This window comes from Lontra canadensis, unplaced genomic scaffold, assembly GCF_010015895.1.
Source record: "Lontra canadensis isolate GAN:19392208 unplaced genomic scaffold, GSC_riverotter_1.0 scaffold3, whole genome shotgun sequence".
NCBI lineage: Eukaryota > Metazoa > Chordata > Mammalia > Carnivora > Mustelidae > Lontra > Lontra canadensis.
In genome coordinates, this window is record NW_022630997.1 from 33591361 (window position 1) to 33618075 (window position 26715).

The window sequence follows — 26715 nt, forward strand, 5'->3', positions numbered from 1 at the left end:
GAGCATAAATGAAGACTTTAATCATCAAAGAAACACTCCACCAAGGTGATATGCCAATCACAAACATTTATATACCTAATAAAATAGCCTGAAGATACTAAAACAAAATTTGACAGCATTAAAAGAAGAAATTGAAAAATCTGTAACTATAGCAGGAAATTAACACTACTCTCAGAAACTCACAGATCAAAGATAAAAATTTAGTAAGGATGAATAAAAGATAAATAATACAATTAAAACGATTAATAGAATAGATACACTGCTACCTAAGATACACAAAATACAATGTTCTGTTCAAACTTAGAATGGTCACAAAAACTGAACATACTCTAAGCCAGGGAATAAATAAATTATGGTCCACAGGACAAAACCAGTCAGATGTCTATTTTTATTTAGTCCATGAGCTAAGAATGGCTTTTACATTTTTAAATGAGTCCATTTTAAATGATTCTATAAATATCAACTAAGAACTGCAATTTTGCTTCTTGCCCAAAAAAGCTAAAATATTTACTATGTGGCCTACTAAGGAGAAGTTTTCCAACCCTTGCTTTAGGACACAAAAGCAAATATCGACACATTCCAAAAAACTTATATCATATAAATATTCTTTATTATTAATGTACTAAGACTAGAAATCAATAAAAAATGAAAGCCCATACACAAACCAGTATTTTTGAAAACTGACAAAACATTATTCTAAAATCAAGTAAGTTAATAGGATAGGCCAAGACAACTGAGTTACTAATGTTTAAGTTATTTGCTATGCCTCAAAGAAAAAAAAAATTTAACAGTCTCGCAGCCTAGATTTAGGCAATCAAAGAGGGAAAAATTTATTTCTATCAGAGTATAAGAGCCTAAAGATCATGAATAAGATTTCCAACTGAATCATTTAATAGAACCCATCTCCCCTCCAAATAACTCCAAGACTAACCAATGGTAGTACTTCCTATTAAACCTTGATTCAAATGAAAAGTGCCCAAGCCTAAACTGGGAAAAGCGTCTTTAAGCATTAGAATGAGAAGAAAAAAATAAAATGGACAGAAAACCTTCTCTTAAAAAAAAAACACTGAATAACAATCATGCATTCAATGTTCATGCTTCATATTACATATACTAAGAAGCTAACATTTATTGAACAATGCTGGCACTGTTCTAAGCATTTTACATAAACATATTTAACAGATGCAAAAATACATAATAACTACAACACACCACTGCATGAAAAATAAGCATTTCATAGTTAACGGATTGTCCAAGTATGCTGGGCCACTTTACTAAATGAAAGTATCTCAGAAGTTTCTATGGATTCTAGTTAGGAGTTTTGAACTCTAAATACAATTAATCTTAATTAACTCTTATGCCATTCACATTTTATTTAAGATTCAAAAAGATAAACTTTCCTTTATTCTAAGAGCATTAGGAGACTACTGTCAGCAAGTCATCTTTCACTTTTCTCTTTTCACATAGCATCAACGTAAACTTTCATTCTAATATTATGACTCTTCCACATACTAACTTATTGGAAAACCCTATAACAAACTCCATCTTACCCAAGTGGTTCTTCCATGAGTTTGCAAAAACTGGGATCTTCCTATGAGTTCCAGAGCAGCTGCAATGGACATGGATAGTTGAAATGACTAACAAAAAAGTTTGGCAGCGTTGACCAATCTCTGCTGACAAGCATCATCAGTGATGTCAACAAAGCTGCCTTGTTTTTCAGATATGCTACAACACAATCACAAGAGGCATCCTAGGAAAGGGAGTAGAGGAAGAGGAGAGATTGATTTTTTTCATTTTCTTTTTGTAAAGTTTTTCTTTAAAAACAAAAGTATATGGATGAACAATCACATCACATCACACAGACTTTACAATGTGCATCAAGAATAATTTTTGAGTAATGCTAATTCACCTATGGGATTTAATATCTAATCATTCAGGCTATATTTGAGAAGATTTCTAAAATACAAATTTATAAAGACTGATTTTTAATAAGAGCTTCAGAGATGAGATGATCCTAACAAATGGTTGGGACAGAGATATTTTTAAAACAGAAAAATATGGCATTTCGACTGACTGGAACATTGTTATATATGAGCAGGTCTGTAATATTCTAAGCAAGTATTATTTATAAATTTTCTCTGTTTCAACTTTTATATTGAACATAATTATATATATTTGAGTCAGGATATCCTTTTCTGTAGATTTCTTCTGTCACATCTGAAAATATCAGTTATAAATTTCTTCTAATTTTTTAATTAAAAAATTAAGCTCTTCAGACCACTTGTTTACTAATAATAGTATGAACTAAATAACTGCTTCTATACTACTGAATTTGTCCTCAACATTTCCTTTAAAATCCTTTTGTGTCCAATTGTTTTTTAGTAGATACTTCAGTGCATATGTCTGTATTTTCTGTTCTTTTCCACTGCTTTATGTTTGTCTCAGTATTATATCCTGCTCTAAAGAGTTCCCTCCCACCCCCTTTCTCTTTTTGTGTTTCTCCAAGAACACAGAATAAACTCTTTGGTGTTAACAGTTTTGGAGTCCCTTTCATGAATACCACAAAGGTGTTTTGATTTTGACTGAAATGGTATTACATCTATAAAAAAAATACTAGAAAAAACTATAAGTTCCAATCATACACTCAGTTTGTATCTTATCTTTTGCCCTTTGTAATGTATCATTTTTATAATTGCTTAATCCTTATATGTTCTCCTAGAGTATAAGGTAGCTGACTTGGTTACATTAATATCCATGAAGTAAGTTAATTTTCACATTTAGCCTTCCTACAGAACATAAAATTTTTCAAATATTTTATACAAAATTTTGGAGGGGCCTTTACAAAATATCGCACCTTTCATCATATTTACTGGTGATTAATGTTTTGTTGATGCAGTGATCGTTCACATTATTTTCAATTTAAATCTGGGACTTGTCCTGGAGTTTTAAGTATAGCATTGTTCATGTACTAGAACAGGTTTATTTTTGGGGGAGAGAACCATAACTCACAATAAGAAATAATTTATAATCCAACCAAGCATACATATTCACGAATATCTGTTCACGTATGTGTGTGTGTGTGTGTGTGTGTGTGCATATATCTAAATAAGGATGGATGAGTCGATCGTGGACATACAGATATAGATATCACATTAAAAACAAGTTCCACAAGGCATATTTGTCTTTGCTACATGTGATGCCCTCTGATAGTGCCTATACTATTCTACTTAATTAGCAAAAATTCTAGTTATAATGGCCAAAATATATTTCAAAACCCACTAACCAGTTGTAATGTGTAGTTTTAAGAACAATTCATTACGTGTAAGACAAGAATTGTGTCGTCTTTTTTATCTTCATTATTACAATCTTAGTACTCAACAAGGGCTTAATAAAATATACTGAATGATGGAGTAACATTAATTAAATGAATACTAAAGAAATGGAATTAGCTTTTTGAGCAGCCACATAAAATTTTGAGCAATGTAAGCAATTAAAAACCACTGACCTTCACATTTTTATTGTTATTATTATTATTGTTAGTAATACCTAACATATATTAATTGCTTTCTATGCATCAAACATTATGCTTAGCACATTATCTCAATTTCCTCATGCATTCTTTATAACAGTCCTGAGATAGGAGCTATTATAATTTCTGTATTTTTTAGAGGGAATTTCTCCAAGACCACAGAACAAACAAGTAGAAGAACTGGTCTAAATTAAAATTCTAATTTCTTGAAATCACATTCACTCTTATTAATTTTCATCATTAATATCTAGAAATTCAGCATTATCCCAATTACCCCACAACTAAAAACAACTCAAGTGTCTATCAACAGGTATATGAATAAAAATAAAATTATGATATACACACACACAGAGACACACACACATACACAACAAAATGCTATTCAGCAGTAAAAAGGAATGAACTACTGATACTCAGTATATCATATATAACAGATGAATATCAAAAACATTATGCTGAGTGAAAGAACCCAGAAACAAAAAGAATACACATTGAATGATCTCATTTAGATGAATTTCTAGAAAAGACAAAATTTTAGTAACAGAAAGCAGAGCAAAGGCTGCCTGGGACAGGTTTGAGAGAGGACTGACTCCAAAGGGACATGAGAGGATTTCAACAGCTATAGAAACATTCTTTATCTTGATTGTGGTGGTGGTGGTTATACAACTGTAGACATATTCATTAAAACAGAAGCTGTACAGGTAAAATGGGCATACTTTATTTGAATGTGAATACTACCTTAATGAAATTGGTAAACTTTTTTTTTTCTAACTTGCTTCTTCTTCCTCTTCACTATACTTCAGGGGAACCTCCTGAACAAGCCATTAGGTGAGAGAGAGCAACATAAGTCTCTACCCAAAAAAAGCCCAAGTAGAGAACAGGTCCCTGCAGGGACGCAGCTTCACAGCTTACCAGGCATGTCAAAGTCCACAAGACTGAAAAAGGACATTCATAGAGGGAGTAGGGGAACATTTGAGCCTGAGTAGAATAAGAAGGGCACATGCATGCACTAATGGGCAGCCTGGTATGGACTGTCAGAGTCCAGCCTGACTGAGGTAAGCATCCACACATGACATGTCTTGGAGAGGACTACCAGAGCTCAAGCAGTATGAGGAGGGCATCTATATAGGAAAAGAACTAGTGTCAGGCATCAGAAACAATTATGGCAAGAAATGTGTCCATGTGCAGGTATCAACTGACATGTGGTATCAAGCCCAGGCAAAGTAAGGAGGCATCCATATGGGGAGAGAGGCTGGTGTGGGATGTCAGAATCCAGGGGACTGGTTGACAAGGAGTTAAAGCCCAAGTAGAATGAGGAAGGTGTATACAGAGGATGATAAGAAGCTATGCATGGGGATTCATTAAGATACAGAATTTTAATGGGGTGAGGAGAGGAACTACACAGGAGAGATGGTAACAGCAGTGGCAGGAATTGGTTGCACCCTTGATGATTGATTAAATGAATAATATATTAAGGAAAACAGAAACCAATTTTCTCACTGTTGGAGGAGAGAATTATAAATACAGAAAAAGAGAAATGCTGTATTTAGACTGGAATTAAACTTATGAGAACAAGCTTTCAATACACAGAGGCAAATTATACAGGCAAAGACAGTTTTCAATACATAGAGGCAGATACAGAAATACAGTCATAAGTATGCATATAAACATTCACAAATACACACATGTATACTCACACACCTTGAGAGGGTTTAAGGGCACTGACAACCCAATAGCAATAAGCACACTAACCCCCATATCTTGGCTTCTAAATACCATTCCCCACTAGAAGTAACCAGCATTCCTTGAAAAAAATGACTGTTCCCAGATAGGAAGAGGAAAATACTAAATAAGAATGGGATATCTTGCATTGCCAAAAACGTATTCAAAGAATGATGGGTACAAGAAGTCAAAAGTACACAGAACCCAAAAGAGTTCTCAAATGCTAAATCTTAGACAGTGTGAGCATCAAAGTAAATTATAATTCACAGATTATAAATGATGACATAAAATAAGGAACCATGAGTACCTGCGTAATTACATAAATGAGTGAATAAAGTGGAAATCTGACAAGGAATAGGGTATTTATATAGTTTCAAAATTCCTCCCTGTAAAATACTAATTACAAAGGGGGAGAGAATAATGTTACAGTAGAGAAGGCTAACAGACAATACTTTTATCAAGTGATCTGTGATAATATCACTAACGAGACAAACCAAAGTCATGAGCCACCTGACAATGAGAACAAAGCAGCACTGTTTCTGTGACATTCCTGTTGAAGATATGTAACCTAAATCCAATGATATGGCTACAAAGACAAACCCAAACTAGGGAGCATTCTGCAGAAATAACTGGCCTATAATATTAAAAAGTGTCAAGGTCATCAAAGGCAAGGGAAAACTGAGGAAGTATTGCAGTTTGAAGAAAACTAGACACATGACAATTAAAAACAGTATGTGATTCTGAACTAGATCTTTTTACTATAAAGGACATTACGAGGACAGATGGCAAGCCCTGAACAGGCTCTGAAGATTACATAGTAATAACACATCAGTGCTGACTCCCCTGATTTTGATGACTGCATTGTGGTTACACAGGAAAAAATCTTTATTTTTAGAGAATATACACTTAATATTTGGTAGTGATGTATTTCAGCAGGCAATTTACTCTCACATGGTTCAGGGGAAAAAAGTTATAAAATTTTAAGTACTGTAAATGTTTTTGTAAGGATGAGAATTTTTTTAAAAGAATTTTCATATTAAAAAATAAAATAAAAAACAAATTTCCTTCATCTCATAAAGGGTATCCACAAAAAAAAAAAAAAAAATAGTAGATACCACGTTTAACAGTCAAACATTGAAAACACTCCTGTTAAGTTCAGGAGCAAGACAGGAACAATTCAATATTAAACTAGAATTTCAAGCCAGTCCATAAGGCAAGGAAAAATACAAACACTGAAAAGGAAAAAGAACTGTCATTAGTGTAGATTAATAAGTATCATCATCATCATCATCATCACCTAAAAAATTCCAAATAAATCTATGGATAAATTATTAAATAAGTAATAATTTTTTTAAAGATTTATTATTTATTTCACAGATCACAAGTAGGCAGAGAGGCAGGCAGAGAGGAGGAAGCAGGCTCCCTGCTGAGCAGAAAGCCCGATGCGGGGCTCGATCCCAGAACCCTGGGATCATGACCTGAGCTGAAGGCAGAGGCTTTACCCCACGGAGCCACCCAGCGCCCCTAAATAAGTAATAATTTTATCTAGGCTGTTGGATAAACTCAACATAACAGAGTCTGTTGCAGCACTTCTGTAAACTAGCAACAATCCATTAAAAAATGATAGCATTTAAAACAGCAACAAAAATCCTAGAAATAAATCTAAGAAAAATTATACAAGCCTTTTAAATAAAAATGTATAAAACTTTATTGGAAAAAAACTCTTAAAACTCAATCAGTGGGGGCCCATGGGTGGCTCAGTCAGTAAGCATTTGCCTTTGGCTCAGGTTATGATCCCAGGGTCCTGGGATCCAGCCCTGCATTGGGCTCCCTGTTCAGCGGGGAAGCCTGCTTCTCCCTCTCCTACTCCCCAGCTTGTGTTCCCTCTCTCGCTGTCTATCAAATAAATAAATCTTAAAAAAAAAAAAAAAAAAAAAACTGAATCAATGGACCTATATTTACCATGGTTTTGGACACTCAGTCTAAATATTGTAAGCTGTGGGGGCTCCTGGGTGGCTTAATCTGCCTTTGGCTCAGGTCATGATCCCAGGATCCTGGGATGGAGCCCCATGTCAGGCTCCTTGGTCAGCGGGGAGCCCACTTCTCCCTCTGACTGCCACTCCCCCTGCTTGGGCTCTTGCTTGCTAACTTGGCTCTCTCTCTGTCACATAAATAAATAAAATCTTTTAAAAATAAACAAAATATTGTAAAATGTTAATTCTTTCTGAAATTGATATCTTAGTTCATTGTTATTCCCATTAAAATCCCAAAAGAATTTTTCACAGGACTCAACAAAATGATTCTAACATTTTATGAAAAAGCAAAAGACTAAGAATAGTTAAGATACTTCAGCAGAAGAGCAAGACTGGGAACCGTGATGATGTATTATCAAGCCTTACTAACAATGTTAGATTGTGTTACTGGACATTGGGATAGTGTCACATATATGGACAGGCACCACATATCTGAGGAAAAAGAGTGGATTCTTAATACTTTCAGCACCAAATCCACTGAATCCATAATTATTCATATAGGAAAAAAATGAAAGTGGATCTCTAGCTCACACTTACACACACTAAAATCAATTCCAGGTATTTGTAATTTAATTGTGAAGGTCAAAACTGTTAATTTTTTTAAAAGAAAGGGAGATTATGTCTATAACCTCAGGGAAAAGAGAGATTTCTTAAAAAAATATTTCTGAAAGGAGAAAACCCTACAAATACACACACAAAGTCTGTTAAGTTCAACTGTATTAGAATTGAGAATATTTGCTCATGAAAAGATACCACAGAATGAAAAAGGAGGCTACAGAAGGGAAGAAGATATCTGTAACACATATAACAAACTACTTACATCTAAAATATACAAAAAAAATCTAAAACACAGACACACAGAAAACATGATCAGACAACAAACATTCCATAAACATAAGAAGAAGCTCAAATTTCTTATTAGTCAAGGAAATACAGAATAAATCCACAATTAAATATCACTATATTCCTATCACATGACAATAAAAAGAAATTGGATAATACCAAGTGGTGCACAGATGTAGAACAATGGAAAACAGCATAAACTACTTATGGGGAGTGAAATTGAACAATTTTGGAAAATGGTATGATATTTCTAGAGTGCAATATTTCTATGTCCCATGATTCAGAAATTTCACTCCTAATTAATCCAGAAGAACTTTCACACATGTGTACCAGGAAAATGTTCGTATTATTTGTCATAGCAGACAGAAAAACCCAAACTGGAAAGAAATAAAGTGTACATCAAGAGTAAAATGGGCAAAGAAATTATTGTTTGCTTATAAAATAAAGAAATGAAAATTTATGAAACAACATAAATATGAATGAAACTTAAAATGTTGAATAAAAGAAGCAAGTCACAGAGAAACACAGCACAATTTCATCTATATAAACTTCTAAAGAGTCAAAACTAGTATCCACAGGACTACAAACATAGACAGTTAAAAATTAACAGAAAAACAAGGAAAATGTTAGATTCTGGAAGTACCTACAATCAGGAAGGAGGACATAGGAACTTCTTAATGTGTCATTTCTTTAAAAAAAATTTTTTTTAAAGATTTTTATATTCATTTGAGAGAGACAGAAAGAGCACAAGTCGGGAGTTGGGGGGTGGAGGGAGGGAGAAGCAGACTTCCCTGCTGAGCTGGGAGCCTGCCATGGGGTTCAATCCTAGGACCTAGAGATTGTGACCTGAGCTGAAGGCAGACACTCAACCATCTGAGCCACCCAAGTACCCCTAATGCCTCATTTCTTAGCTTGGTTGTGAGTACAAACCTGTTTCACATTATTTATTTGTACCCTTATGTTGTATATGTGCTTTCCATGTATATATTTCATAAACTGCCCCCCCCCTACAAAGATGAAAGAAGTCCAGAGATAAAGAAGCATGAGTTCCCTGGCTTTTCTGTGGTTTTTTGCCATCAAGAGGCATTATTTCAGCAGCTCCTTAACTCTTAGTACACTCACCCAGGATGCTGCTGCTTTAAATACTCCATCCAACACACACACACACTCATTTACACAGAGAGCAAGAGCCAAGGTAAGAGGACAGACAGGAGCATTAGAAGAGCATTAGAAAAAGTATTGGTTTTATTCTCAACATTGGCGGTGAGAGGAAATAATGAAATAAAACATTTGCATATTACACTTGATAATTCATAAAACACTATTATACACTTCTTTATTTTTATCCCCTAAACATGTAGATAGGGTATGAATCAAGTATTTTACAATCCCAAAGAAAACGTCACTAAGAGGTATCATCATGCTCTTCTCATGATTCCATCTTAGAGTTTTCATTTCCTACCACAGGGTCAAAACAGATGCTGATTATGCTAATATCATAAAGCAAACAGGGAAAATAGTGAAAAGAAATGGGAGGCAAGAAAATGGGTGGCCATAACCACTTTGGAAAACCATTTTGCATTATACACTAAAGCTATATCTACATACTTTATGACTCACCTACTCCACTCTTATAGACCCAACAAAAACGTACACATATGTTCACCAAAAGACACAGACTAGAATATTACAGCAGCATTATTCATAGTAATCCCAAACTGGAAAACTGCTAAGTGCTTATCAATTGTAGAACAAATAAAATGTGCATATTCACATTATGTAATACTCTTACCTACAGCAATGTGAATGAATGTAGAAAATGGATCACTTACAAACAAAATCTTGAGCAAAAGAAGCCAGATACAAAAAGACTATATATAATTTCACTTATATAAATTTCAAAACATGCAAACAAATCTATGTTTTCCAAAACTGGTAGTCACCATTAGAAATGAGGGGTAGTGATGCTTCTGTTTGGGGGTTTGGTATAAAGTTCTGTTTCTTCCTAGGTGCTGCCTACATGTGTATTTTCAGTTTGTGAAAAGAGAGATAGACATATATTAACTATCCCCTTCTCTTCATGTATATTATGCTTCAAGTGTTTGAAACAGGGTATACGAAATTAAAGTAAGGAGACAAGACATCACTGAAAAATCATTTTTTTTATGTCTCCATGTTACAGATCAGGATCAAAATTCTTATTTAACTATCTCTAAGTTAGGCAACACAATATGACAAGTATTAAGCTAAAAAATTTCATAAGCCCTGAGTTTAAAATGCATTCTGCATTAGAATGCAACTGTGTGACCTTGAGAAAAACAAATCTGGGAATCTTAATTCTCTGCCATTAAAATAAGATTACTGCAATCCTCTCTGTCCCACAGTGTAACTGTGATAAAGAAAACAGGATACATGAAAGTACTATTTAAACTGTGAAATAACCTTGAACTTCATATAACAAAAACAAACAAACAAAAATAGATCAAAGGCGAAATAAAATGGCTTATAATTTTAAATTTTATCTGTGTATAATAAGAAGTCTGTTCAAGTGAATGCTTAAATATAGAGGCGTATTAATTAAGTATTCTATAGCTGTGGGTTTGGCTGAGGGGCTGCAGGGTGATGGTAAGGAGTTGGGTCTGCCTTCACATTCTCCTCTCTCTGTTGCCCCCTGTCAATCTCCTAAGAATGCCACTGTGCACAACAGGCCTTGAAGTCATGAAGACTGAAGGGGGCGGGGGGGGGGGAGGATAGTCTTGGTTTTATTACTAATTAGCTATCTCTCTCTCTCTTTTTTTTTTTTAAAGATTTATTTATTTTAGAGGGAGAGCCCATGAGGTGGGGGGTGGGAAGGAGAGAAGGAGACTCCCCGCTGAGCTTGGAGTCCCATGGAAGTCAATCTCATGACACTGAGATCATGACATGAGCTGAAATCAAGAGTTTGATGCTTAACCAACTGAGTCACCCAGCTGCCCCACTAATTAGCTTTCTGAGCCTCAATGTCTTCAGCTGTGAGATGAAGCAGCTATCACCAGCTTTTCAAGAACTAAAGATAATGTACTTTAGGAAACCTAGAAAATTGCCCAGTACACAATATAGACAACTATATAAGTTTTATATACGCAACTCTGTAGGACATATGCATGAAAGAGAGCACAATTTTAACTATTTTCAAAGCAATTAAATTTAACAAATTTAGGCTAAAAGTTGGATGTCTGCAACAGTCTCTTAAATATTATGATTTAAGTCATTCCCTCTGCTATTCATTTTCCACAAATCCCTTCAAATAACATTTTTAAAATATCAATTTGGCCACGTCACTCACCTGGCTTACTACTGCCTAAAGAGTAATGCTCAAACTCCTTTTGTGGCACATAGGCCCTTTACAATCTGTCCTAAACCTAACTATCACTACTGCCTCCTCTCTAGCATCCTACATTTTAACCATATCCCATTACGAACTGATCTTTGAATAGGACGTGTACTTTTCCAATAACTTTTTTTTTCCAAAATAGTAAACACATATTATAGAAAATTAGAAATTAGAAAATGTAGATGAAAAAAAATCACATTCTCACCAGCTGGGTATCATCACTATTAACACCTTAGTGCATTTCCTTCTGGAGATAAACATATATAAATATATGTAAAAAATATATGACTATAATGCACATACTGTTTTATAACCTATCTTTAGTTAACAATCTTTACGTTTCCATTTCAGTAAATTTCTACCTCATCTAAAACACGGGTCATATTCGAATTTCCTCCAATTGTCCAAAAATGCCTTCTATAGTTGATCTGTCAACCAATATCCAATTCAGAATCTCACATTACATCTGGTTAACTGTTAAATTTCTTTTAATGTAGAACTTTCACCTCCCCACATCAACTTTTTGGGACACTAACAAGCTAAAGAGATATTATTATTTTTCCTACAGAGTTTTCAACCATATGAATTTGTCTGGTTCCTTCCTCTCTTTTTCTTCCATCACCTGTTTATCCTATAAAAGGGAAGCTGTAAGAAACGGCATGAGGAGTTAAAATTAAATGGTTTTGTTAGAATATATCATGCATAATTATGTATATCACATGAGCAGATACTATCTGGATAACTCAACTCATTAGTAATGGGAAAACCATCTCTGGATTAGGATGATAACAGTTTGATCTCTCCAGTGAACAAGTATGTTTTTCCTCTTGTAACCATTAATAATTTATATGGTGTTACTTTGGCACAGTAAGAACCGACCAGAAACCCACTGTCCAGTCACCTAACAGTTATAGCAACAATTAGTAATCCTGGCATAAAGCAGAGATTTCTTTTTTTTTTTTTTTAAGATTTTATTTATTTTTGACAGAGAGAGAGAGCGAGAGAGGCAACACAGCACAGGGGAGCTGGAGAAGGGAGAAGCAGGCTCCCTGCCGAGCAAGGAGCCGAATATGGGGGCTCAACCCAGGATGCTGGGATCATGACCTGAGCCAAAGGCAGATGCTTAATGACTGAGCCACCCAGGTGCCCCATAAAAGCAGAGATTTCTTTAGGGTTTGTAAAATAATGTTTTTCTACTTTTATCACACTTTCTACATTTATTGGCTGGCATCCTTCAGCAAAATTCAATCCTAATTCATTAAGAATTCAGTTACTGAAATATAGATGCCAGTTTAGTTACTGAAATACAGATCCCACTATAAATGCAATATAAACACTTAATTCTTATTAATAAACATTTTTAATGTAAGAAATTGTATTAAAAGTTACTTCAAAGTGTATCAAGTGAACACTTTTTCTGACTTTCTCTTTATTATCTTACATACTCATGGATTTTCCCATAGTCATCATGATAAATGCAGCTCATGCTCTGAAGAACCTGTAACCATGTTCATGCTGATTCTACTCATCTCCCCCAAATCCTAAACTGATAAATTCAACTTACAGTTTCAAATCTCCATAATGCCACAGAATGAACTTCTTCATCTCCAATGCCACAGCAATTTTTCTATTTTGTATACTACATAAAGATACCTCTAGTGTAATATTTGGATGCATATCTTTTTCATTTTCTGGACTTCTCTTTCACAAGTAAGGATAGTATCTTTCACCAGTGTTATTTACAGTTTGATTTGCAGATCACTTCTGGCACAAACTATTCTCTGTCTGCGACATAATAAAAAGCTTGCACCAGACTATAAATCAACTGGTTACTAAACAGTTTAGTTTTGGCTCAGTTTTTTTCTTTGATAGCAAAAATTTCTGGAAGAAGGATGAAATGTGTTTATTTCGATTCTGGCAAGAGTTCTTGAACACTTCATGGACTAATAACAAATACTTGTACAAGTTACTTTGAATAGCACTGCCCAATCATCAATTTGCTCTTAACTGCCAGAAACACAAAAGGAATATAAACAACTGTTTGTTGAGAAAGAAGGCAGTATGCAGGAGTAAAGACCATGGGTGTGCCAAAATATCCCTTCTAAGGTAAAGGATAAGTCATTATACATCTGGATCCTCCTATAATCAAAAAAGATGTATAGTACCTAGTGGGGATCTTTGGATTTTGGAGGCAACATACTCCTAATCTGGGTGTGTTATTCTGGCTCACTTACCACGTGAACCAAATAGCTGCTAGTTTTCAGTAGGTTCAGAAGGTTGTGCAACAACAGGTCCTACCTGCTAAGCCCAGAGGGTTTTGCAATAGGTCCAGGCTGCTGTTCAAGCTGCTCTGCTCTGTGGGTCCTATGTCCTAGCAGGTCCCATGGTGTGGAAGTATCAGTGACTATTTGCAGACTAAAAGAGGCCTTTGTACATGAATCTCAGTGAAGGCCCTTACGATTCTGGAGAAAAACCCTGCCATCCTTTGTAGATAACTACTGTCCTTTTGAAATACAGCTTTTGGCCTGCTACTGGGTCTTAGTAGTGACTGAATGCTTAATCTTGGGCCACGAAGTTACCATGCTACCCGAGCTGCCCAGCATGAATGGGGTGTTATCTGACTCACAAAGTCATAAAGTTGCAGGTGTATGAAACATTCCATCATCAAATGGAAGTGGTATAAAAGGCCCTAAGGATACAAATAAGTTACATGAAGAAGTGGCTCAAACGCCCATGGTCCCCGCTCCTTCTACACTGCCCTCTCTATCCAAACTACATGGCCTCATGGGGAGTTCCCTAGAATCAGCTGACAAAGAGAAGACCAGACTCAGGCCTGGTTTACAGTTCCATATGATATGCAGACAACATCTGGAATTGGATAGCTACAACACTACTGCTCCTTTCTGGTACAACCTGGAAGAATAGCAGGGAAGGAAAATCCTTCCAGGGGACAGAACTTCAAGCTCTGCATGTGGCTGTTCACTTTACTTAGAAGGTAAAATATCCAGCCATGCAACTGTATACCAATACATGGGCCAATGGTCAGGGACTTAGAAGAAACATGACTGAAAAACTGGTGACAAGGAAATCTGGGGAAGAGGTAGGTGGATAGACCTCTGTGAATGCACAAAAAAATATGAAGATATTTGTATCTCATGTGAATGCTCACCAAAGGGTGACCTCAGCAAAAGAGAATTTAAAAAAATTAAGTGGGTTGTCTGATCCATTCCTGGATATCAGTCAGCCTCTCACCCCAGCCACCTCTGTTGTCCCCCAACAGGCTCATAAACAAAATGGCAATGATGGCAGAGATGGAGGTTGACTTAGCAACATGGCCACCCCAGCTACAGTCATTGCTTTGTGCCTAACTTGCCAGCAGGAGAGATCAACACTGAGCCCCCAATGTGGCACCACTCCTTCGATGATCAGCCAGCTACCTGGTGGCAGGTTGAGGATACTAGACCACTTCCATCATGGAAAGGACAATGTTTTGTCCTTACTGGAATAGACACTTATTCTGGATATGGATTTGCTTCTCTGCTCACAATACTTATACCAAAACAACCTCCATGAACTTACAGAATGCCTCCCCAATGTGGGTAAACCTTATCCAACCCACTGAAGGCCTGAACAGAAGAAAAGATGGAGTAAGGGAAAATTCACTCTCTGTCTGACTGTCTTTGAGCAGGAATATTGGTCCTCTGCTGCTTTTGAACTCATATTCATTCTGTAACTTAACTGTTGGCTCTCCTGGTTCCCAGGCCTTCAGACTCAGACTAGAATTCTACCATGAGACCTCCTAGGTTTCTAGCTTACCAACCACCGCTCTTGGGATTTCTCAACTTCCATAACTATGTGAGCCAATTCCTTATAATAAATCTTCCTCCCCCCCTCCCCTTTATCTCTCTATTTCTCTCTTAGTTCTTTTTCTTTGGAGACCCCAAACTAATTCCGAAGGCAATTCATTCAAACTGGTAATAGACACTAAGGGGAAATCGAGAAAATGCAAAGGTGGTTTCTCATTTGTCCTTATCAAGTATGGCCTCTTGATCAGGTCCTAAAGATCAAGAAAATAAAGACAGCAGTGAGAGGCCACTGGATTAAGGAATAACCAGCAACTAAGGCAGGTAAGGCAATTATAAAACTGTCTGACTAAAATCAATCTAACATACATTTACTGAGTAGTAAGTAATAGAAATTTTATATATAAAGTTCTCAGTAGCTCTATAAAATTCTGTTGTTTCCACTAAGAATCAGGCTATAGAAATCATTTTTATGCCATTTATATTTTCATTAACCATTTCTCTTTAGTTTCCTTTTATGAACTTAGTTGAATCTTTTTTAAAGATTTTATTTATTTATTTATTTGAAAGAGAGAGAGAACACAACCAGAGGGGAGGGACAGAGGGAGAGGGAGAAGCAGACTCCCTACTGAGCAAGGAGCCTGACACAGGACCCAATCCCAGGACCCCGGAATCATGACTTGAGCTGAAGGCAGAGACTTAACCAACTGAGCCACCCTGTGCCCAATTTAATTCAATCTTAAATAACCTAACTGTTAAACTGCTAAAAATAATCAAGGAAAAGATTTCTGTCTAAATTTAAGGAACACTGCCTTGAGGTAAACCACTTGGAAGAGAGAACAGCAAAGTAAGAGAACATAAGAGATAATGAGACTACCTCTTTCTTTGTGGACATTCTTGTTTCTGAGCTAGTACTCAGTCAAATCTTGTAGGACTTCATATTTTATTGAAATCAGGGTGACTCCTCCCTATAATAATCAATCTCTTATGAGTAGGCCCAAGCAGATACTGGTTACCAGTGTTTAATTAAATTCTTATCTTTGCAAATGAGTGCAAAACCCCACCTCTCTAATAGCAAATCCAGCAAACAACAAGAATATCCAAAGAATAATCAAATTTTGAGCTGTGACACACTGAAATTTCAAAAGGAGGCATTCATATAGCTAAAGTAATTTAAAAAAATATTTTCCCTATATTTTTAAAAAGAAGAGAACCCTCCCCCTTTTCTTGGGAGAATGGGGGAAGGGGGAGAGCGAATCTTTTTTTTTTTTTTTTTTTTTTTTTTTAATTTTTTGCCAGAGAGAGAGTGAGAGCACATAAGTAGGGGGGAGCAACAGGCAGAGAGAGAGGCGGACTCCCTGTTGAGCAAAGAGCCTGATACGGGACTTAATCCCAAGACCCGAAGGTCATGACCTGCGCCGAAGGCAGATGGCTAACTGACTGAGCCACCCAGGTGTCCCAGGAGAGAGAAAGTTAAGCAGGTTCCACACCCAGTGCAGAACCTGAGGCAGGGATCCATCTCACCACCCTATGATCATGACTTGAGCCAAAATCAAGAGTAGAGATGCTTAACCGACTGAGCCATCCAGGTGCCCCAAAAGAAGAGGACTTCTGATTAGAAATACTTTAATCTTTTCTTTTAGTCCTATACTAAAATGATAGAGAAGAAAAATTTTAAAACATATAAACCATAATAATAAAGAGAATTACAGAAGGGACAGAAATTTTAATAAGTGATTTAGCAGGACTGAAAAAAGACATAACTGCAGTATGTATGGATGGGGAACATGGACAAAAAGAGAACCAATTTGCCCTACACAACCCCAATAAGGGTCAAAATGCTAGATACAGAAAAAAGTAAGAATATGACCCATCAAGATTAAAGATGATGGGAATTAACTAGAAGTCTACACAAGGCAAGAACAGACTTCCAGACTTTTATCTCTATTCTAAGCAAAAAAATCAGAGGTTGCTTCTCTGGAGAAAACAGAACAACCTAAGAAGGAAAAAATCCTCCACTCAATAGAAACTGAGGGTCCTTCAATATCCATCTAGTACTATAAAATCAAGCCAGCCAATTGACCAGCCCAGCCCACATATAAAAAGTCCGGAATCAACTTTTTAATTCCTCACTCTTAAATATTAATAAACAGCAAATAATCATTAGATATTTGAAGAAAGATTCCAAAAGAAAGAAACCAAAATAAACATAAAGGACAAAATGCCTATTTGGAAAGAGACAGATAATACAAGGAACCTAGGAAATCTTAACAAAAACTAGCAGGAACACTCTACTTAATATAGTTACTGATAAAACAAAAATTGAATGATATGAATAAGGAATGGTATATAATAAAGAGTTCCTGGAACCTGAGGATACAATTGTCAAGATAAGTAATTCAATAGAAATGGAGAGCTGAAATATGAAGTTGAGGGAATATATGAGGAAAGATAATTAAAACCAAAGGAAAGAATAAAAGAAAAAGATAAAAGATTGAGAATAAATTCAGAAGCTCTAGTTTGTAATTAGCAAGAATTCCATAAAGATATAGAGAAAATGAGGTAAAAACAAAAATCATAGAAAAAACTTTTTAAAATTTCATACAATATGTATCTCCAAAGAGTCTACTAAATTATCCATACATTAAACAGGAAACATACAAACAACTACAACACAACTCAAATCCCAGGACATCTCTGTGAAACTACATAATGCCAAAAATAAAAGATTAAAGTGCCAGGTAAAAAAGGATTAATACATCTCTCAGAAAAATAAAAATAGGCAATATAATATGTAAAATGGATCAGAATGTGGACTCTTCTCAGTGGCAACCTGAATCCCAGAAAAGCAACGCATTCAGATTTTTTTGTAAAGATTTTATTTATTTATTTGACAGAGATCACAAGTAGGCAGAGAGGCAGGCAGAGAGAGAGGGGGAAGCAGTCTCCCTGTTGAGCAGAGAGCCCGATGTGGGGCTCGATCCCAGGACCTTGGGATCATGACCTGAGCCAAAGGCAGAGGCTTTTACCAGTGAGCCACCCACGTGCCCCTGCATTCAGATTTCTAATGGAAAAATCATTTCTTCCATTCTTGCCAAATCATTAATATCAAATATTAGAGTAGATAAAAGAAATTTTTATAATGCAGTAACTTAAAAAAATTTACCATCCATTTGCCCTCTCTTAGAAAGTAAATTAAAGATATACTCTAGCAAAATGAGGGAATAAACTAAAAAGATACCCAAGAAATAGTGGACCCAATCCCACAATAGGAAGACAAAAGGAAGACTCTGAATGACAGTTCTAGAGAAATCTTCAGACAGTAATCTGTTCAGAATAAAAAGGTCGATTGAGATGGAAAGAAGAATAGAAATACTGCATTTTCAACAAGTCTCTAAATACTATATGAATTTTTTAAAACTATGTATATATATCACACTGAACTTCTTAAAATTTAGTAATATTAAATGTGGAAAAAATAGAGGTAGTTATATGAAATCTTAGACTCATTTAGCTTTTAACGTCTGTTAGCATTTTGGGAAATTTCAAAGATGCCCTTAAAAGATTCTGCAATTTCTCTTCTCATAATTTTGTTTTCATTGCATAAACAAAAAGTAAAGTTAACTTGACCAGTGTTTACTATAACATTTCAGAGGTGATAATAACAGAAAAGAGCCATTAAGAGAGTCACAGTTTTTCTTAAAGTGTCTGAAAAAAGTTTTGTTTTTATGGTACTTATCATTGGTTATCAATTCATGTATTGTCTCCTGAATTATACTACTTCTCCTATTATTAGACGTGGCATGGTCGGATTAGCTGGTATTTATCATGCTTCATGTTTCAGAGCAATAAACCCAGACACAAAAGAGAGCATGTGTTATAGTAGTACAAGGACTGATAGCGTATCTTGAACATATTTTAGCTATTCCCCTACCACTTCTACCTTCTCCTTCCTTTGACTCTGAAGCTCCTGATGAGAAAATCTCCCCAGACTAATGAGCAGAGAAACACTATAAACCAGAGTCTATCTCCTAGTTACAGTTAAAATTCTAAGCTCTATGTCTGGATATTTCAATCATGAAACCACTTTCCTCCCTTCGGAGAAGTCCCAAGATCTCAGATCTGAAAAAGATCTTCTACTTTCTTGCTCCCAGGCATAGCACAGAAAAGTTTATTTTCAAAAAGCAATCCAACATCCACAAAAATGGAAAAGAGTAATCCAAATAATACATTATCAAGTACTTACATAACAATTTTCATGACTTTAATAGGATATTTACACTAATTGTCATTATTGTTACTAATACAGGAGCCATATTTCACTTCAACTAGCCTTTACAGAGCATCTGTCAAGAGTTTGGTTTTGATGGACACCAGGAATTCTAATTGGTCCCTACTCATAAGAAGCTATAACATACAACCCTGAGGAAGGTAATACAGAAAATAAGGTCAGCAGAGAAGCTAGATTGTTCATTCTCAACCATAATTTTAAGCAAAATGTGGCTAGTCTACAAAAAAATAAACACAGCTTTAAAACTAACCAAAAGATACCCATGATTTAAAATTATTCTTTAGTTTTCTGCTATTCATCTGACCTTGTCTGTAAGTTTGAACCAAAAACAGTACTACCAAATAAGAAGATAGCTTCTAATATCAGCTCACCCTGTATCTTTGGACAAGTCTCATCACTGCTCCAAGTCTCAATTTTCTCAAAAAAAAAAAAAAAAAAAGGACTGAGGAAGATTAAACTTGAAGGTTTCAAACAGAAGTTAAATTATATGACTATGATTATTAAGTAAAAACTGCTGTTTATTTCCTACATAGCTGAAATTATAGTAGCAGCCACTGATGACTGAATGCCTGACTATGATACTTCTAATTTTACAACTACTATTTCTAATTCTGTCAACAATTTTATAATGTACGTACTATAAATATAAAGAAATAGGAAAAAAATTGGCTTGCCAAATATCACACAGCTCATAAATGTTGAGGACTGCACTGAAAGCATCACAAAAAAAAATATTTTTTTCTCCAACACAAGTTTGTTATGCATTATTTACAAGCATTATTTCTACAGAAATTTGAATAGGCATTAGAAACCCAATTAACTTAAAAGAAAGTCAAGTCAATCCATTTTACAGTTCAAAATATCAGAGCTAAAAACGTTCATATATACTCACCTGATGCAACAGACGTTTCAGTTTGAGTAACTGAGTTTTTACAGCAGTACAATCTTGGACCATGTGCCGGAGCGTCATCTCATCTAATATCACTGTATTTTCGGGTACATCTACAAACATCTTCTGAGCCTGGAAAAAGGGGGTCCCTCCATAGCTTTCAAAATGACCCAAAGGAGATTCTCTATAGGGAGAGCCTCTGGAAGGACAGGGAAAGAAGTTGGAGGGAAAAGATACACAATATAATTTCAGAAAGAAATAGGGTAATGAAATTATTGCAGTGATTATTACAAATCATTTATCATTATCACATAGCCTTTGACTTTTGTTTACCTGACAATGAATTTGTTTGCACCAAAATTTCTAATCAGTTCTAGTTCTCATTAATATAATTATCTTCTGCACTCCTCCCCCTTTTTGTGCTTTCTACAGATTGGCGAATAAACCTTATTCTTTAGGAAGTAGAAGAGAAACAAAAAATTCTAGGGAAAGGCCTTGTCCGAAAAAAAATTATACTTATTTTCTTGCCTGAACAGATTGTCCACTCTTTAGCTTTTGACTTTAATTGGCCTCTTGACCGTCACATCTTTTTTTTAGTCCCATAATTATATTACCTATGTTAATTCCCAGTTTGGTCACATACTGCCAGATTCCATTCTCTTATAAGTCCCAGCAAACAGTTAAGACAGATGAACTGTTACTTCTTGTTTTGTTTTTTCGTTATTGATAAATCTTCTTTTCCAATAAAGGTTAAACGTGGTTTTATAAAAGTCTTATACAGACCACATATTTCCTAATCTTAAACTATATTTCAAAAAAATCTACTCTAAGAAAATTTAAACTTCCCTTTAGTTTCATATAACATACATGCTGAAAAAAGCAGGAAAAAAATAACCTAGGGCTGATTTGTTTCACGGATGTGAAAAACACAATGTTTTAATCAGAAGTCATTAGCTGCATCAATTATGAAATTATTGCATTCGCATAATACATAGTTCCAGTTGGTTCTTAAGACATGAAATTTGTATATATGTAAATAGATATATAAATACATATATATGGGGGCGCCTGGGTGGCTCAGTCTTTAAACGGCTGCCTTCAGCTCAGATCATCCCAGGGTCTTGAAATCAAGCCCCGCATGGGGCTCCCTGCTCAGCAGGAGGCCTGCTTCTCCCTCTCCCACTCCCCCTGCTTATATTCCCTCTCGCTGTCTCTCTGTCAAATAAATAAATAAATGACATTTAAAAATATATATATGTGTATATATATACATATATAAATATAAAAATACAAAAACATAAAATATATAAAATAACACACTGAAAGAAAAGAGTATTCTCTCCAAATAATGGTTATGTTAACATATCAGGATTAAAGTTAAATTCATGATGCATTAAATTTGCAAAAGCCACAACACATTAATTTTTAACCAGACTGAAAAAGTAGAAACATGGTTTTCACTAAATTTTCTAGTTTTCAAACAAATATTCCCAAATCTCTAAACTCTTAAATATTCAATATAAGCTTGGTTTTCACAAGATTATATTTTTCTGAAACTATTTTTCATATGGGATTTCAGGTCTGATTCTTGTTTTAACCTAATGAAAAAAAAAATTAAGAACTTCTAAATTGCTGATTTATAGTTAAGATCTAATGTGTTTATATAGAATTCTGCTTTATTTTTATGGTTCAGATTATAGTTGAATTATTAAATTTCAAATACTGATCAATTAATATGATTTAACCATTCATTACTGAATAGATGGATAATCTATACAGGAAGTGATAAAAAATACATAGTAATAATAAGTTAGCAAAGCAGTAAAACAAAAATATAGAATTATCTGGCATATGAAGAAAAGAGATAAGCGATGTTTTTGGGGAAAAAAAAGCCGACATACTTAGGAAGATTTTCTTGGGCAGAAAAGAACCTGGATGAACTAGAAAGTTTGAATTTGACTGGAATGAAAAGTGAAGGCTTTCTGGAAAAAGAAAATAAAAAGCAATGGCACAAAGTGCAAGGCATGTTTTTCAGGGACAGGGACACACTTAAATATGGCTGATGAGGCCAAAGATAGCCTGAATCTAATATATTCTTTAACTTTATCCCTTAACACATCTGCCTCCCTTAAACTGACTTCTTAATCCACAATTACCTGAGACTGCCTGAAGCACACTACAATCTCCCCCATCTCCAAACCTATGTCAAACTCTCTTTACTCCTGGCCAGGCTACCCACCCTATCCTCCACTGCCACTTGATCTAGAGAATGATAACTCTTCTTCATCTTAAATTAGTTGGCATTTCCTCAGGGAAAGCTTCCTTAATCCCCCAAAGCAGGGTTTGGTACTTCCACGGGTGTCCTTATAGAGCCCTCTAATATGCCCCACCATATTACCTGACATAGTATATTGTGCTCATTGGCAATCTGTGCCAAATTATAAACTCCATGAAGACACAGACTGTATATTCTTTTCCTCTATATCAGAGACCAGTTAGCTTTTTATTTGTTTATTTTTGTTGTTGTTGCTTTCACTGAATGATTAAGGATCATGGATTTTAACCACTAGGTTATTTCTTTTCAAGCTTCCATCGCTGAAATTCTAAAGTTCTTTAGCTACTACTTTAAAATTACAATCTGGAAGCAGTTACATTAAAAAGTCCCAGGTAATAATCAAATTAAACTTTACTTGCTATGTTACCAAGTGAATAAAACAAAGAGTGGAGAGGAAAGAGACTGAATGAGACTGGTCTGCAATCTACAATATAAGAAACAGGTACAGAGTAAGGCTTATTTTAGGTTGACTAAAAATTAACTACATGCAAGAAACTAATGAATTAAAAACATTCAAAAGAAGAGTCACAAGTTTTTATCATTAACAATACAGGGTCAAAGATTTGGTATCTAGAAAACTGCAATGGTATAAAAGAGCCACCTCTCACCTAGGAGTAAGGTTTAAATCCTGACTGACAGTAACCAGCTACTAAAAATACTTAATGTCTTTGGCCATAATTTCTTTAACTCTCAATTTTCTCCAGTGCAAAATAAATAAAGTTCATATACCTTAGGTTGCATTTCAAATACTTACACCATGAGACCCAAAATGAAATTTACATCTTCTCCTCATACTAAAATGCTACTTCCTCTAAAAGCCCTTCCTGATCCCCTCAACTAGATAAAACTAGCACTTTAGGATCCTTAATTTATTTAGTACAAATTAAAGAAATCTATATAGCTATCAACTCTAATTAGATTACAAGCTCTTTGAAAGCAGGAGCATATCTTACTCATTTTTATATTACCTATACAGATTACCTGAGTTCAAATCTCACCTTTGTCACTTACTAGCTAGTAACAGGACAAGTTACTTTATCAATCCTTCATTTTCTTGACCTATAAAATGAGGATAATAACAGTACTTACCTCATTAGGTTGGTATAAGTCTCAAATGAGGTAATATATGTTAAAATGCTTGGAACAGTGCCTGACATATAGTAAATGTTAACTAATTGCTATTGTATTACTGTTGTTAGTATAATTTCCAACTTCTGTATATTGAAAAAATTTTCTAACATAAAAGTCAAAAGAATACTAGAATGCCCTATAACCTTCACCTATATTCCCCAATTGGTAAATTTTAACACGATTTATTTATACTCAGGTATTTGGTGTGAAACCATCTGACAATACACTGGAAATAACGTAACACCCTTACTGAACTTAGCTGGAAAAAAATGAAGATAACTGAGAAGGTCAAGAGGCAAAAGAAGACAAAAATGTAACAGAAAGCAAATATATACCAGGGGTTATTTTTAGAAAATAAATGGATACCATCAAAGATAGGAGAGGGAAAAAATAGGACAGAAAGAAAATGAAGATTTTGAGATTCCACATTCTGAGAGGATGATGCAGTTCACACATGTCAATCTGAACCTTTAAAACAGAATGAGTTCCAAGAGTTCCAAGCTTGAAGACATAAATTGTAAAGAAAAATAAACATGGGACAATAGTGGAATTATTGGACACAAGAACCCATAATAAGTTGACAGGCATAAATCTATTTGTATACAGACTTTAACAATCGTGAATTTCTGGTAGAGAACTTAAATAGTGAAAGCAAAAGAAGACTGCATGCTGTCTGGGGGAACACACTGGACTATTAGCAGTGTGTTAGCACAGGCAGACTATAGCTAACCACAGGCCAGGCAGGCTATTGAACATGAAGAAGTGAACCAATATAGGGATGGGTTAAGGCAAAAATGAGTTCAGTAGTTACAGAAGCATGAGAAAGAACTATCTACCATCACCAATATTGTTCAATATTGTTCTAGAAGTATAGACAATAAAGTCATCCCCCCCAAAATGGGATCAGAATAACTGCAAAAAGGAATCTCTAAGAGATAAGCTTTTTTTTTTAACCCATTTAAATTGAGTCCATACAATGCATCAACAATCCACACACCTAATAATCACATCACTGCATAATCATTATTGCAGTTTTAAAGAAATCTCTCCAAATACGTGGCTGTACCCACTTACTTATACCCTTCACTTCTACCCAAGCTTCTTAATTACTAAGATGTGTGATTCTGTGCTACTCTGAAGGCTTGTGATTCACACATTAGAACAGTAAGTGGAAATGTGTGTGTGAGAGACAGGGAGAAAGAGAGTTTTTCTTCTTCATTTATTTCCTTATCTGAGTTGCACTTTGACCTCACAAAACCTTTAGTGTTTCTTTTTTCATCTTTAATAAAAATTGTATATTAAAAATTAAACATGTATTTTTATATATTATATTTTTTTCAATGTTAGATTCAACACACCCTCAATCAAAATCCCACCAAATTATTTTGTGAATATCAACAAAGTGATTCTAAAGTTTATATGAACAGGAAGAAGAGCTAGGATAACCAATACAAAGAAAAAGAAAGAATACTGACACTATCTGATTTCCAGACTTACTACACAAAGTGACAGTAATTAAGACAGTAGTATGGATGAAAAAATATACAAATCAGTGTAACAAAACAGAGAATCCAAAATATATCCACACATATAGTCAAACGATCTTTGACAAAAGAGCAAAGGCAATTCAAAGAACACAGGATAACAGAAATACCATATGATCTAGTAATTCCGCTATTGATGGGAAAAACAAAAACATTAATTTGAAAAGATACATGCACCCTTATATTTACTGCAGCATATTTATAATAGCCGAGATAATTGCGTATTGGGACACAACCCAAGTGTCCACTGATAGATGAATGAATGGATAAAGAAGATGTGGTGTGTATATGTGCATGTATGCACACAATGGAGTATTACTCAACTTTAAAAAAAAAAAAAAGAAAACATCTTGCCATTTGCAACAACATGAATGGACCTACAAGGTATTATGCTAGGTGAAATAAGTCAGACAAAGAGAGATAAATACCATGATTTCACTTTTATGAGGAACCTAAAAAACAAATGAACAAATAAAGAAACTAAGAAACAGACTCTTAAATACAGAGAACAAACTGATGGGTGCCAATGGGAATCTAAGAAGGAGGATAAGGGAAATGAATAAAGGGTAGAAATGGGTACAAATTTCCAGTTACTAAATAATTAAGTCACAGAGATGAAAAGTACAGCACAGAGAATATAGTCAATAATATTATAATAATGTTGTTTTGGTGACAGATGGTGACTTTATTTATGGTGAGTACTGAGTAATGTATAAAACTGTTTAATTAATATGTTGTATACCTGAAACTAACGCTGTATTTTTATTATACTTCAATAAAAGAAAAACAAAGAAAACCTAGGAAAAGAAAAAAAAACAAAAAACAAAAAGGAGACTGGATAGTCTTTTCAACGATGATACTAAAAAAAACTAGAATCCGTACAGAAAAAAATGATCCTTTACATGGTACACAAAAATTAACTCAACATGTATCAAAGACCTAAAGGTAAAAAGTAAAACTACAAGGTAGTGAAGAAGAAAGTCCAGGGGACACTGGGTTGAGCAGTAACTTTTTAGATACACACAAAAAGTACCATCCATGAAAGAAAAAAATTTGCAAACCTGACTGCATAAAATCTAAAATATCTGTTCTTTGAAAAAACACCATTAGGAGATTTGGAAAGGAAAGTCATAGACTAGGAGAAAATATTTATAAAATATCTGATAAAGGACTGGTATCTAAAAAGACGAAGAACTCTTAAAATTCAATAAGAAAACAAAGA

The 26715-nt window shown here is 34.8% G+C and overlaps 1 protein-coding gene across 12 annotated transcripts in view; it reads right to left on the reverse strand.

The window, feature by feature from the left end:
* Window positions 1–26715, reverse strand: part of CCSER2 (coiled-coil serine rich protein 2) — a 183470-nt gene that overhangs the window by 59651 nt on the left and 97104 nt on the right. For 11 of the 12 annotated variants that reach the window (XM_032838474.1, XM_032838464.1, XM_032838469.1 and 8 more), the window contains one exon: window positions 20487–20682. The exons of the other annotated variant lie outside the window; for it this stretch is intronic. In XM_032838474.1, coding sequence (XP_032694365.1) covers window positions 20487–20682 — 196 coding nt within the window. The remainder of the gene's footprint in view (window positions 1–20486; window positions 20683–26715) is intronic. 12 annotated transcript variants of the gene reach the window in all.